Source organism: Zootermopsis nevadensis, unplaced genomic scaffold (genome assembly GCF_977971745.1).
Source record: "Zootermopsis nevadensis isolate Lab colony 2312 unplaced genomic scaffold, Znev_1.0 Znev_ptg000011l, whole genome shotgun sequence".
In the NCBI taxonomy this organism is placed as follows: domain Eukaryota; kingdom Metazoa; phylum Arthropoda; class Insecta; order Blattodea; family Termopsidae; genus Zootermopsis; species Zootermopsis nevadensis.
The window spans coordinates 3,915,569-3,931,520 of NW_028259143.1; the positions used below are offsets into that span (position 1 = coordinate 3,915,569).

Below are 15,952 nucleotides of genomic sequence, written 5' to 3' on the forward strand. Positions count from 1 at the left end.
CACATCTTGTATTCTGTATAGATGTCTCCCTCATTGGTATCGATTTCTGTACCCTGAGAGTCGAACGATATGGTCGAAATGCAGGTCTTATTCCACTATCTAATCGACCAATGGTTTTATCGTCTGGGTCGCGACCCAAAATCGGGTTTGCGGTGCTAATTACAGGATCCCAGTAAAATTTGATATTTTAGAATACCGTTTTACTGCAAGAAGGCCCGTCTTATAAATAGTCCTGGGCAATGGTGACAGATCCAATCGCGAGGCCCTGGGCGAAATTGATAACCAAGACTAAAAAAAGAGAAAGAGAGGGTGAAAAACAAGTCTAATATGCATAATATGAACATACGAACCAAAATAATACCACTAGTTAGGCACTCATTGTACGTCAATGTTGACAATACAAGATACCAACAATTGCCAATTACTCATAAACGTTAAAAGATGTAATGATATCAGCGAAAAGTACACAATCAATCTACTGTCAACAATATATTTTCATGGAAGGCATTTATAACTTATAGTTTGCTGTATGCGGACTTTTATCGAAAACTTTCTGTTCCTTCTTTATTCTTGTCAGTCTCAGATAATCTATAAGGCAAACTACGGCAACAATATGAGAAGAAATGGCAATTCGGACACATACAAGCACAGTGTGAGGTACACGAGGCCCTGGCATAACGTCAATTTCACCCAGCACCTTCGCTACCAATTTAATCTTCCATGGAGTCAAATGGCGTATACGGCTCTTTTTCAAAATCACAGCCCAAATCGTAAAAGGTAAAGATACTCCTGATGACGCGTCATACCATGAGGACATGGTGGAGTGACCCTCGTTGTGGTTTCTTACCCCGGAGGAAGCTGGTTGGACGCCAGCCCTAGATGGCAGCAAGTACATCATTACAGACCTATAACTGGCGTCGCGTTTGCGCGCGCACAAAACACGTCATTGAGCGACGCCTGGCGTAACACGTATATGTTTCCATTTGACATAAATAGTAGCAGTGTTGTTCTGTATAGGTCTGGTTCAAGTTGAGTTCTGATCAATTTCACATCTTGAGAAAATATAATGTAACAGCGACCCTCACCTACAATGTTCGTGTGGTGACTGCAGGTGTATAAGAGACGTCGTCAAATGGTACCGAATTTAGATCAGCTTATTTTGTGAAATTTAAAGTCCTTTTCAGACCACTGCAGACTTAAATGCAATGAAAATATTGAACTAAAACAGTAATAATCCACTGTGTTGGGTGTGACTGGTTTCCTTGAGAGAGCAACAGAATTGGGATCAACAGGGGTTAATAACTCAGTTCGTCTTAATATTTCATCCCAGCTCTAATCTTACTGAATTTGTTGTCGACTAACAGAGCTACCGATAACGCCTGCAACACGAAATCACTTTGTTTACAGATTTTAACAACTGATATTTGTGGCTTTGCTTCATAACAATTTAACAGACATGAGTGACCTTGCAGAGAATGGTTTAATATCAACAATTCTCCCCGAAGTGTGTTACCCAAGTCTTAATGCAACAGCAGGACTTGTTTCAACACCTATGAGCGAATTTTTGGCAGATGAGGAAGCAGCATCAACCCGTCCACTTCTCACCCCATCACCACCTGCAGAATTTGACCACCCCCTCTCCATAACTCCATCTACTGGTAAGAGTACATACTAAATTTCATTATATATATATTATTTATTTTATTGCCTCTTCTTCTCACCGCTTGGCACTTCACTCCACTCTACCAATAAGATAATTCGCATCTTATTGCCTGCTCTGTGAAAATGTGGACTACTTAGTGGTTTCACGGACTGTGACACAGTGTAGTCTTGTAGATGGTCACCAGCATTTCAGAGGAATCTATCACCTGTATCTTCAGGATATAATTCTACTTTGAATACGGTGGCCAAACAAATATTAACACATAATTTAATTCCTTAGGTTTAGTAAGTTCTGTGTAGTTATTTTCAAAACTCTTCAGTTGTTTAACACACAGATTTATTTGTAATACATGAAGATGTTTTAAATATAAATTGTTGTAAGATTATATGAAATGTAATTTATCAAAAATTATGTGTTACTGAGAAAGGTACATCTTGTTAGAGCCCAGTCCCTTTATTTTATGTCATATTAAGTCATTCGTATCTGATATTCTTCTTAATATTATCAGATTTTAAAATTATTCTTTTGCAGGAATGGCTTATGAGAGACAGATCAGTCCCACAAGCATTGATGAACTGTCCAGCCTGCCAGGTTTGAATTGTGATGCTACACTTGGTTTTGTTGGACTGACAGCCACTGACATGCACCCTAATGAGCACAACATTATTCATCACAATGACGGTAAACACCTCTGGATTACCCCATCTATTACCTCAATTTTGTTTGTTTCTCCTGCCATTCATTACAACATTCTTACAGTCAATAACTTGTATACTGCAATCAGTTAAGTACATGGCTGTGAGCTAGACAATTGGGGTTTGATTCCTAGCCAGAGCATGATTTTGTCTTCACGACCTCATTTAGACTAGCTCTGGTACCAAATTTGTTCTCCAAAGCAATGGCAAAAGCTGAGGTCTATAATTCATTAATCTTCACCTCTATACCCCTAATTTGTTTTTATTGTACAGTGCTTAAGTACAAGAAAAACATTTTTTTATCAGCCCAAAGAACCATCTCCTGGTCTTGCTCTTCCGATGTCTTTCCTTTTATTACAATACTCCTCTGACCAAAACCTTACATAACCTCCAAATCCCCACCGCTGCAGTTATTTTATAATGAAATCTTTCGCCCCTGCCAAGTATCATAATTCTGAGAGACCCTTTTAAACAAAAGTTTAGTCCAGGAGATACATAAAGAATCGTTCACACAAGAGTATCAAATATAGCCACGTAGTTTGTAGTACCCTTTAACATTGAAGTGTCTTTTGATTTTAGAGGTACAACAGGAATTCATTCCAACTAGAAGCGTCCAGAGTGTGATGGAATCGTCATCCTCAAGTAGTTCCGTCATGCAGGAGCCCACCGTGTGCGCACAGCTGCTCAGTTCACATCACTACCAACATCTAACCAAAGCTAGTGATGTAGACCCATTTGCATGCCAGGTAATCAAACGCTTCCTAACACATTAACTGTTTAACAAGTAAACCATAAATACATTTTTAGTTTCTTGTTGCTTCCTCCCCATGAATCATTAATTCCTCATTATGACATTTAATGGTTCATGTTTTATGAAACTGTCAGTTCACGAATATCATGCATTATTGTTAACTTTTAAAACTACTGGTCATTCAGAACTGAAACATAACCCAACAAATCTTTTAAAAAGTTTTCACTGTTGAAATGTTCAGCGTATTACCTCAAAAATAATGTGACATTGGTCCATAACCTCAAAAGCAGACACTAGTCCAGTTATGTAAGATACATGCAAAGCAACTAACATTTTTTAATGAAAATCATGCCAACTTTATTTTTAGGAAAACGGAGGTAAGCCTCCTCTAACAGGACTGCAACTTGCAGTTCGTAAATCGCCAGATGACTTCTGCTTTATGAGCTGGAATTGGCCATTGATTCGTAAATTCAGCTTCTGGAGTGCTGTTTCTCTGCTGATGGCATGTGTGTGCATCGTTATCACATTAATAGCTCGTCTTCCAACAGACTGCAAGCCGCACCATGCTTGGTGGCAAGGGACTATATTTTATGAAGTATTTCCTGCATCTTTCAAGGTAAAATAAAATGTGTAACTGACTTACGTGCCAAATGTGAATTCTGGTGTTTATGACTGCTAAGTCTCACAAGTTATTGATATGAAAATCATAAATTTTGAACAAACTTTCTGCTACGATATTCACTGACTAAGGATATCCAAAGTCTAATTTGCACAAATGCATAATTTCACTCTCAGGAACGAAGTGAAATTGAAAAATACGAGAATAAAATATAACACAGAATCATCTCGCTCATGTTTTTGCGCCCTCTTCTCCGTGTAAAATAATTTTTAAACTAACAGATGGAGTTTCATGAACTTAGTTTTATCCTGCTGCTAGAAACCAGTACAATTTTAATTTTCTTTTGAAACTTAGGCTCCAGAGTCTAGATAAGGATTAAGGTTATAAAATCCAGTTCTTGTCTATGTCGCTATGCTACTGATAATTGTAATTTATTTCAGGATGATAATTCAGATGGGATTGGTGATCTCCGAGGCCTTGGTAAACAGGCATTTTATTTTACTTCCTTGGGAGTTAAAGTTGTGCGATTGAACTCAATATTTCATGCAGATTATTATCCTGAGGGTTATGAAGACGTTCAGAATTTGACAGAGATTTCACCTGTCCTTGGAAATATGAAAGATTTTAATTTTGCTATAAACACGTTGCACAAACATAACATTTCTGTTGTGCTAGATTTTCCATTGAGTCCATTTATAGAACAACTGCGCTTAACTGAGAAGGAAGTGCCGGCAGAAACAGACGTTTCTGTTAAAGAAACCAGTTGGCCTGTTCACACGGATTCAACGACTGAAGATAAAACGGGGAGGAACATAAATGTAGAAGCATCAAACAGAATAAACACAAAGCAAATCCACAACGATAATATTGTTACTAATGCAATAAGCTTTTGGTTAACAAATGGAGTAGATGGGATTTATTTAAAAGGTTTGGAGTGTTTAGTATCTGAGCCCAACTTTGCATCACTGATGCAAGAATGGAGAAGAATTACTAAAAGTTTTAACAAAGGATTTGGTCATGAGAAGATTGTAATGTGTAGTATGGATGTTATAAATGCACTAGACCCTGAAGATGATTCCAGAAAAGTTGAAGCAGTTCTACAAAATATAGATCTCATCGATGTTAGACTGGATATTGTTAGTAATGGAACTCGAGGCTTAAAGACTCAAGTGGACAAAGTGGTAAAAGGAATACTTTTTAGCAAGCCAGGCTATCCGTGGATTCACTGGCATATGGGTAGCATCGGTACGAAGCGACTAGCATCGCAGTTACCCACTGCAAATGCTAGTCTTGCCGCAGTTGCACTTGAAATGATACTTCCTGGCACACCATCCATTTTCTATGGGGATGAAGTAGGTCTTGAAGAGCTGAAAGATCCAGAGGGAGAGGTAATCTGTTATGTTCACTTAGCTAAGATGATTTTATTTAATAACAGAAAATCTTTTAATGCTCACAAATTTTGGTAGTATAAAATTATTTTTATGGCAAGTATCTTACATACTTAGTCAAAATTGTGGGTAAAGTCTTCCCTGGTACTTATTAAGCACACCATGAAAACATATGGGGTATTGCCCTCCAGTACCTACTGGATAGCAGGTTGACCTGGAATCTGTGGTTCTTCAGTTTTTCCGTCAGTATCATTCCACCAAAGCTTTTATTCCTAATATAATGCTTTGTTTATCGGAAAATTTGGTGCTGGAAATATTAATATTAACTGTTCATCTATTGTAGATGAATGACCTAAAGCATATTCATCACTTGTCACCATTGCAATGGCCGGCCCAGCATCCAGAACTTCGATTCACTCTACCACATATTTTGCCGTGGCTTCCTTTATCTAGCGTCTCATCAAATGTTGCAGCTGGGCACGAAACAATTGTACAGACAATTTCCAAACTCCGAGAAGATACACCATCCATTTATATGGATGGAGTTTATAAAGATAATGAAAAATTACCGAACTATGAAATCAGGTATGCTCACATAATCCACATTACTTTTCAAATCAGTGTGCACCTAATGACATACACGAGTCAGGATAATTTTATATATGATATATATAAAAAAATATACACAAATATAGAAATCAAAGACCCAGTTTTACAAGAACATCAGTCTTATTAGTATACTCGTCACAGAAATTATAACCATTGCTTGCTACTTTTAAAACTTACCGCAATATTTCAAAATATTTCTTACATATTGTTTCTAGAACAGTGGATAACAACATCGTGACTGTCGAACGTTCCTACCCTCGCCGCCATTCATATGTGGTTGTGAGTAACTTCGGCAGTCAAACGCAAACAAAGGATCTCTCTTCTATTTATTATGGAGGTGAAGTTGTGGCTGATCTGCAAGGGAGAGTTGGACGCTACTTGACTTTCCATGCTCTGACATTGTCTGCTGGAGAGTTCATAATTATAAAGTTAGATAAGTAGGATTGCATTGCATTGCTTGCATTTGCATACATACAGTTTATTTGAAGCTGTTCTTCATTTGCTGTGGATCATTTACAATAAATCCATAAATTATTTCATTTTATCTGTCCATCCTCCAGTTGTTTTCAATTCACTGGTATTAGTAAATATCACTCCACAAGCATTTCTGCCAACAGCACTTCGACTGTTTCAGATGCCAGTAGTATATTGATGACTGTTTCCTTATGTATTTATTTTTATGCTAAAATCAAAGGGCATGTTTGCACAGCCAATGAAGAAAGCTACGAGGCCAAGAGCAGCCCAAACTTTAGACATGAAACTGAAAATTTATGATTATTAAGCTCGAAAATGGGACGTCATTACAAATGTGGAAGCTAATCTTCGCTGATACAAGGAAGTCCTTGTTGAAATGAAGAAAGTTAGAATCCAACCAACTTTAGATTCTTTTTTCAAAAAGATGGAATTATTCACAGCCCTCAAATTCTGCACTTAAAATTTCTGTAATAAAATTATTAAAATATTAAACACTTTTTTAACATTTAATTCTATGCATATATATATATATATAAAATATGTATCTACTTAATAAATTGTTACTGAACTAGTATAAATGTTCATTTACCCAAAATATGGTGCTCAATTATATGATTTCCCTGGAACAAACTTGTCATTATAACAAACCAATTAACGACAGATACCGAGGGTTTACTGCACTTTCATAAACCTGCTTAGTCTTCCTTATTTACATTCAGAATTACGTAATTAAAATATGTAAATTTTATACTATATTAATATTAAATGTGAATACTGCATCAAGTGAAAGAAAGCTATGTTACCAGTATTTCAAATAAATATACTGCCTCCATCATCAGGAGAATTTCTATGTAAGTAAATGATCTATATAGGCTACATAGCTCTCAGAATTGAATTACAGAGAGGACTCAAAGATGCTCAGCTTGAGATAATGAGTTTAAATTATAGACACCCATATGATATTCATGAATTGCTATTATGCCATAAAACCAAATTTTAGATACTATTCATCAGATGGAAATTTTGGCCAATATCCGCTCTTGAACTTTGGGACACAGCACAGGGTCTAGTGATGGTGTAGATCAGTGGTCCCCAACGCGGTGCTCACAGGCGCCAAAGCACCCGCCAAGGCTTCTTTTGGGTGCCCGCGTTGATACAGAAAGAGGTTATGCTGAATAATGAAGGCCGTTCAACCATGAACAGTATAAAATCAAAGCGCATATCTCGACTTGACGATTGTTTGCGAGCAGCAACATCATCCTACACTCCCAAATTTTAAAAACTGGCCGATGAAATGCAGTGCCAAACATCACACTAACTTCCCACTTGAATAATAATAATTGTACTTATAAAAGTACGTATTTTTGATCGCGTGGTTTCTCGTATCATTAAACGTCGTGTTGTTTTGCGTATTATTTGGTGCCTATATCTTATTTGTCCAGAGAAAATAAAATATGGCTTTGTTAATTGGTTGGTGCCCGCCACGATCTCATAAACTCTCAAATGTGCCCATAGGCACAAAAAGTTTGGGGGCCACTGGTGTAGATAATACTGCCTCCATCAAGAAGTGCCTCTGAAACGCTGGTAACTTACACCAGACTATATGGTGCATCATCGAAGAAGACCTTTCCATCAGCGGTTTGCATTAGAAGGCAAAATCTTCTATGAGACCACTGAAAATTCTGACATTTTTACATACATTCCTGTAAGAAACATTCATATAGACAGAAAATCACTTCTTTAAAATATTTTTAATAAGTAGATAATAATGTTGAATGTGGTAATGTATGTACAGTGAGATGACAGGTATCTTACACATGCAACTTGTTCCACTTAGACCCATTTAGACACATTATAACAAAAGAAATATTAAAAACATGATTACATAACTAAGACACTGGACATGCACTAGTGAACACAAAGTATCAGTAATTAATCTGCATCAAAAGATAAAAAAAGTTAATATTTTCTCATAAATATCATATTGTATAACAGTTCTTTTGGTCCAAGTGCTCGCAAAATCAAATAGTTGATACAAAATTTGGGATGTTTAATAGTTATTTTTACAAGGCTGTGACAACAAGAAATTTATCTTTTATAAGTAACTGAACACTTTATATAGGAAGGTACATAACTAACAATCATTTCTTAATGCCTCTTAAAACAGAAACAGATCAGATATATCATACCGTCATACAAAATTAAGTACGCACTAACACCTAGCTTATTTCACATTAATTGTCTGTATGGATAAAACTGTATAGCGGCAAAATTACGATTAAAAATATAAAGTTGAGCAATTGATATTTCTTACAATGGGGAAAAATAACACAAAACATAAAAAAACAAGATTTACATACATATTTGACACTACATTATATATTCTAAACCAAGATTATGGGAAACAGAAAATGGCACCCTGAGAATCAGAAGCTTGCAAAGCTTCAGGTTTAACAGATCATGTTAGTTCAGATAAAAGTTGAGGCATTTAATAAATGAGGGTCATTAATATACAAATAGTGTCTCAACATATGGCGTTTCCATTAATTGGCACATAAGGGTTTAAAACAGCTAAGAGTGCTAATTATAACTAAGTACCTCGGATTCAATCTTTGATTCATTTAGCAATTATAAAAAATGTAAGCATGCCGACAGATTTCTGTACTACAAAGGCAACTAGTGCTTACTAATACGATATCAAAATCAGCAGCACAAATGATGGAAATAAATCAAGAGCCAAAATTTCGTTCATATAAATTCTGATACTTCTATCTTCTATATACAAAATTTGTATTATATATTTATTTTGTCTATTATAGTATCCAGGATATATAAGAAATTCCGACTCAAACTCTACTAAATAACAACACTTAGCTGGCATAAAATTTACTCATATACTAACAGCATGAATAGTTACTACCTGATAGGGCTGTATCTGCAGTTGTCAACTTCCTAAATCACCCCTCTCCCCCCTCAAAATACCAGTTACAAAAATGTCACACACCATTCTTTTGTTTCTTTAAGGTGACATCCAATAAATAATAATTTAAATATTTTTTTGATTTCAGTTTAAAAAATTTACTTCTGTGATACCGTATTCAGTATTTTAACTTCATAATTTATACACCAGGTGTTTACACTACACAAAACTTCAGCCTGTATGTGAGCACCATAGTGCCTTAAAGGCTAATCCACCCCCTGAGAATGATTACGTTATAATGTGGTCCTTAGAAAATAACAGGGTCACTCAGAAATAAATTCCCAACAGTTCTTGAAAAGGAAGTCTGGAACGGGATCTTCTTTTTACAGGTACAGTAAAAGAAGACCATTTGCGGTCTGGCCGAAAAGTTCCAAGATTCAAATAAACAATAAATATACGCGTGACTCTCGTTTAATATACATAGTGCCATAATAAAGTTTCAGAGTATTACTTGCAGACTGCCTTACAGAATTTTCTATATCTCCTATTATTTTGCCTTTACTAAGAAATAAATCTGACAAAATATTTCACATATTGTTCTAATAGTTTACATTCAGCAGAATATTCTTCTACTAAGAAAATATATATATAACATATCTTTTAATAAATGGCAGCTGGATATGTCGGTGGGTTACTGTACCTAATATGCCTGCAACAAAGGAACACAAAGACTGCGCCTGAGAAAGTAACTGGGAATTTTAATATTACATTTTAAATTAATCTTAAGAACGTATTATCGAATGGAATTCCTACAATTTAATAAATACATTTCCAGACGACTACTGTAACACATAATTATGAGCTACAAAACAAAAATTTTTATACTTGTATTATTTTAATGTTATATAACATTTTATAACTTTGTGTTATTCTTTCATAACTATGGAGGACGTTATTTTTATACCATTTTGGACATTAAAATAATCCCACGAACTTAATTCCGTCTTTTGATATCTCATCAGAAAAACTGTTCTAAACCATTTCTGGATATTACTGAAGTGAAGCTAACACACACATTCTGTTGCAGTAAAATATCGAATGAAGTAATTTTAAAAGTCGTTAATTAAAATATCAGTCTCCAAAATAACAACTAAGGCTGTACAGTGGCCTCACTGAAGTAACACTACCATACCACTTCATACACCTAACCCATGCAATTCTAATTTTGGCCATGGAAGATGTGTAGCGATTCGGGGCTACTGAGATTTTTCCAGAGTCATCCTATTTTCACCCAGAAAACATTAGGTATTTCTCTCAATGCACGTTTGCCCCAGCAGTTTGTATTCCAGCGCCTACTTCGTAATTCTGTTTGTCTGTGCTCAGTGTCCGCAGAGTAGTCAATTTGACTGGCAGTTTTCAGTTTCACTGACATTTTAAAAAATTATTTGTGTGTGTTTTTCATTCATGATCCAGTCTTTAATTCCCAGTAAAGATCACAGAAACTTCATTTGTGCTGCTTTCAGCCTTTTGGTATCCCTTTCTTTAAAAACACAGTTCTCGTCATATTTCACAGATCCTTTTGTTGCGATTTTATGCATTATTATTGTTTCTGACAATGTATGTCTTAATAATGCAATTTATTCTATTGTGAAATTATAATTTTATTTGCAAGATATCATTTACCTTCTAAACCAAAAGTTTTTTGGACGTTACCGAATGTTTTACTGATAATTTGACATACACCATCTTGATTTAAACTACGCACCAAACAGTCGCATGTTTCTAATATTATTTCTCAAATTACAGAATCATGGAACTATTAGCAAAACAGTGCATATTTAAAACTGTGTTATTTAATTATTAATATTCACTGGTAATACTTTTATATAATATGTTTACAGTCAAGCTTCATATTATGACACTGCTGTCATGTTTATTTATATATAATCATATCCTACAGTTAGTTAACCCTTAATTGGTTTGTTATAAAAGTGATATCAAACTTAAAACAAAGAGTCAAAGTGCATTAAATGCAAACTGAGCTAAATTAGTACCATAATAGCCTCAAAAAATGTGCAAATCTGTAAACTGTCACCATTCACAATCATATTTTTTAGTAACTGTTCACATGATTTAACCGAACACACACAACTGCCCACGACAGCGCGGAACGGATCAGATCTCAAAACTCTGACCATGACGCGCGCAATGCTCGTGTTATCTATATTGTATGAAGCTACCATGAGATAACACATGAAGAAGACTGAAAAATCTTTGCCAATTTCAAATTCCACGTCACTAGCTTTTTAAAATATAAACAGTTAATCTAGCAAGCAATTTTTATAAAACTCTACTACGCGATTATGGTACACGTGGAATGACATGATGCCTGAAATGCATGAAACCATTGTTCACAGGCATCTACGCCTCAAAAGGTCAAGCCACGTGTTCCAAATGAGCTGTATATGCATTTATGTGATAATATGGCACAGGCATGCGAACAGAATTCTGTCACGGTATGATGACATCTCGATGCCGTTGCTTGTTCGTGCTAGTGCTCACTCCTAATTTGTTAACGCTAACCACAGACTGGCCACTTTTCGCTGTTGCGGAACTGTTTATGTTGGCATGTGTCATTTTCATTACGTCCTGGTGATGAGATGGATGTATGTGCGTACTTGTAGAAACTTTTCTCTGAGGCTTTGATATCTGAGTGGTAGACAAACCTGACACAGGATACTTGTGTTTACTGCTACTATATGAAGAGTGTTTGTTTCCTGATGAAGATAATGATTTGTGTGCCAACAAGGAAGGCAAAAGTGTAGTTCTCTGTGGCTTACTAGTTCCACTATTGTTATCTACATTTGCTGTATTATCTGAAACTGAAACTGATGTTTTCCCCTCCAGGCTCAATAAACCAACTCTGGATCCAGTCTCAACATGCCACGACACAGGTCTTTCGCATCGTCGTCCTCCTCTTCCTTGTTTTCCTCCAGGTCCAGGATGTCGAGGCATAACGAATGCATTTGTCTGTTTGAGAAGAGAACGATCATTGCAGAGAGCAGATATGAGAGGCAAATCCAGATTTTTGCTCTTCTCTCTCAGCGTCCGTATATCCAGCATGCCTTCGCCATCATCATTACCTGCAGGCACCTTTGGAGATACCAAAGACATTGCAGGCTCAAGTTTTGTTGAGATTTTCTCAGTCACCTGTGGAGTACCATGTTGGTTGTTAAAGACAAAAGTACACGATGTAAGATTTGAGGTTTTCACAGCGGTGAGTATGAAGATTTCTGTCTTCTGGGTTGTTGCGCTGTATAGTCTGGTCGATGTTAACCAACATTTCATTGCCCTGATGACGGAGGCAGTATGACTTCTGAAACGTTGGTTAATATCGACCAGACTACACAGCGCAACAACCCAGAAGACAGAAATCTTCAAAAGCACACGAGTATTCAGTGGAAAAAGGAAATGTATATGTTGGGTATTTCTAATTAACAATTATCCTGGGTGTAGAGAATTAATATTACCATCTATTTAAAAAATGAATCAGGTTTATAGAAAACCAAGGAAAGATATGCAATATAAACTTTCTTGTGTAATTCTTATACTTTTTCATCAATATATCTTGCAAAATGTTCATAATGTTATATTAAACTGAATTGCATTATACAGTATATCAGAATCTTAAGTTTCAAACATTTTCTTTTATAAAACTTTAGCTAGTTTGACACACAATACAGAATTATCATAAAATTTGTTGTTATAATTCCAATGTAAGGAAAACAGAAAGTTACATCATTTTTGTATATGCATTGTAGTTAAGATTACCTGTTGATCGTATGGCGGCGGAGGTGGCGGTGGTGGTAATCGTCGGTATTTGGGTCTTTCCAACAAGGACTGCCCATTATTATTAGGCTTCTCATATGAGTTAAGGATGTTGTCATCAGACTGCGCTCTTCCAAATCCACCAAGCGGGGGATTTGACGTAGAAGGGAGAAGCTTTGACACACTTAAGTGAAGCAGATCAGCAGCACTGGAAGACAAGGGCGGGACTGCGGGTTCATATCGCAGGCTCCTCGATGATGACGCATATAACGTGCCAGCAGAGTACAGGGGGGAAGCAGGGGAGGAGTAGTGACTAGCAGAAAGATAGGATGAAGGTGAAAAACTTGCATATCCAGTTAATGGTTCCACTGATGACAAATTCTGATTGGATGCATACTTAATTGGAGAAGCAGAGGCAGACTGCATACTAGAATTTCCAAATGGAACAGGCAGATACCCACTGGCAACTGCTACATTAGGAGTACTGCGATACATGAAGTGGCTCTTGGGTCCAGCACAATACGAAGGATACGGAGGCGGCGGATATGCCAACTGTTGACAAGGGTAGCGCATGGCAGCAGCATGTGCAATAAGAGAGCCCTGTTTTGCATCCATGTATTCCTGCTTACTGATGGCTGGATCCTTCATTGGGTAGATGACATAGTCAACGTCAGAGTACATCTGTTGCTGGAACTGCTCAATCTGACTTCTTGTCACTTGACTGGTGTACACAGTCGCTAGACTTGGCTGACTGGAGGCGGCTGGAGGAGGGGGAGGTGGCTGTCGTGGGCGAATAACTGGTGGTGGAGGTGGTGGTGAGAACTGGCGTTGGTGATACTGATATGATGATGGTGGTGGCGGTGGCGGTGGTGGTGGCGGCGGTGGCGGTGGATTTGGTGACATAGCAACTGTAGACCGTAGGAATGCAGCTGTTGATTGTGCACTAGCATTAGTTCTAGATGCATGGACATCTAGATAGTTGTTCTTCCCAATGACTGGTACCAATGTCTGTACAGGACGTGGTTTCATCTTTGCGCCTGGGTCTGGCCGGCCAGAGTAACTCACAAATGATGATCCACTGTCAGCTTGGTGTTGGGGCACAACATGAACCCCATGAAGACTTCCAACACTTTTCACATGAGTAGGAGGATGTGTTCTGGTATCCCCTGGTGGATATAATCGCAACTGCTGACTATCTGCTGCTGCCATATTTCCATTGCTGGTAACCTGATATGCTAATGTGGGCGCTGCAAAACTCGGTGCGGCCGTGGATGTTACGAGGCTTGTATGTGCCGTTAAAATGTTGATGTGAGGTTTGGTGGTGATGAACCGAGCATTGGCTTCTTCTACAGGCAGTGAGAGGTTCATCAAAGATGACTGGTGATGAGAAGGTGTTAGTAGGCACGCAGACTGCTGAGCTAGAACGTGGTGTGCAGACTGATTCAACAACTCCTGCTGCTGCTGTGCCAAAATAGCTTGATGTAAGAGTAGTGGCTGCTCTGCTTGAGGCAGAATATGCAAGTTTTGAGAGTGCATATGTTCCAGTGATTTCTGTTGGGAAAGTAAATTCTGTTGGGAAAGAGGTTGTGGAGTGTATGGGGGTGGTGGAGGTGGAGAGATCACATCTTCTACTTCATCTTCAATGCTGAGTGCGGACGATACCAAAGCAGCGGTTGTAACTGTGCAAGCAGTTTTCACAGAAGCTGTGTCCAAAAGTAAGTAGTTCTGATCACTATCTGTTCGTGGGGGCGGAATAGGAGGAGGTGGAAGCGTTACATAGTCACTATCAGAATCCAGCGTGGCACTTACAGTAGCTCTTAATGGATACACTCCACTTGTATGACCACTAGCACTACCACTGCCTCTCCCAACTATTAAGTCTGACAGCTCTTCAGCAGTGAGTGGACTTCTTGGACCTGCTTCTGAAGGATCGCTTCCGTCGCCTCGGAAACTTCCTGACCCACTGACCACAGAACCCGCAATGCTATCACTCCTTGCCCTTACTCTAGTACTAGAGTCTAGTGAAGTTCCCGTGACTGAATAAGCACCTCCTGTGTAGTGACAACTGTCCGAGGTATTGGATATACTATTTGTACTGCACACAGCATAGACACCGCTTGTCTCGGATGAGCAGGCATTGGTTTCTACAGTGTCCGCGGTAGTGCCACAGCTGCTACGAAGGGTGTAAATGCCACTGCTTGTGTGTGCACTCTGCACAGAATAATCCAGTTCTAGTTCTGGGCAGGTGCTTGCCGAATCAGATACTGCGGAGTTCTGTGCAGTGTGGCTGTAACCGAGTTCAAGACTACTACTGGTGCTGGTACGACGTCTCACATCTACAGAGCCGTTACTTGTGACACCACCACCACCACTACTACTAATAGCAAGTGTGGCACCAGCAACCACAACAGTAGAACATGAGCTGGAACACTGACTACCGTCGGTAGTCGCTGGCGTTGCTGCCCCACCTACACCGGTGCTTCCACTTGGAGACTGCTTTTGTGCCGTGATTCCAGTCACTAATGGCGGGGTTGCACTTTCCACATCGCCAACACCTGATTCAATTACAACATGCTCTAACCACAATACAGAACACATTAAAAATTATCTGAAATAGTATAAAGGAATAACACTTCTCGCAAGAGCTCTGTCTGATGAAAAGATAGACGATATGTGTTATATTTTAAATTAACAAACAAAAATTATTATAGGTAAACATCTTCAAACTTCTATGTATATAAATGGACAACGGACAAACCAGTTTGAAAATTTTCTAAACTTTTCTCATAAATTACATTCTTCATGATAATTATATATTATTATATTACATACACACAGAAACTAAGAAATTACGTATGATGGTAATTAATTTATGGCTCAGTTTTACTCTAAAGGTACAAATCATTAGTGAATGATTTGTGAGCCTGAACTGACATCCTTATATGGCTGATATGCTAATTTCCGAAGGGGAAAGAGGAAAAAAACTAAAAATATTACTTAAACAT

The 15,952-nt window shown here is 37.8% G+C and overlaps 2 protein-coding genes across 6 annotated transcripts in view; one reads left to right on the forward strand and one right to left on the reverse strand.

The window, feature by feature from the left end:
• The first annotated feature begins 959 nt into the window (after window positions 1-959).
• On the forward strand, window positions 960-6,777 carry LOC110831516 (amino acid transporter heavy chain SLC3A1). 4 transcript variants are annotated; one of them, XM_022067597.2, is made up of 8 exons: window positions 960-1,135; window positions 1,408-1,658; window positions 2,195-2,344; window positions 2,938-3,104; window positions 3,477-3,725; window positions 4,169-5,116; window positions 5,460-5,701; window positions 5,941-6,777. In XM_022067597.2, exons 2-8 carry the CDS (start codon window positions 1,457-1,459, stop codon window positions 6,164-6,166), a joined length of 2,184 nt encoding a protein of 727 aa, XP_021923289.1. In that variant the 5' UTR covers window positions 960-1,135; window positions 1,408-1,456; the 3' UTR covers window positions 6,167-6,777. The 4 variants fall into 4 exon arrangements, with proteins under 4 accessions (XP_021923289.1, XP_021923288.1, XP_021923290.1 ...); XM_022067596.2 differs by having other exon boundaries at window positions 960-1,658; XM_022067598.2 differs by lacking the exon at window positions 1,408-1,658.
• Window positions 6,778-7,931: 1,154 nt separating this feature from the next.
• The window catches only part of ex (FERM domain containing expanded), an 80,843-nt gene continuing 72,822 nt past the window's right edge, over window positions 7,932-15,952 (reverse strand). For both annotated transcript variants that reach the window (XM_087347100.1, XM_087347101.1), the window contains 2 exons: window positions 12,951-15,502; window positions 7,932-12,329 (listed from right to left, as the gene is read on the reverse strand). In XM_087347100.1, the coding sequence (XP_087203226.1) occupies window positions 11,631-12,329; window positions 12,951-15,502 (3,251 nt within the window). In that variant the 3' untranslated portion in view covers window positions 7,932-11,630. The remainder of the gene's footprint in view (window positions 12,330-12,950; window positions 15,503-15,952) is intronic.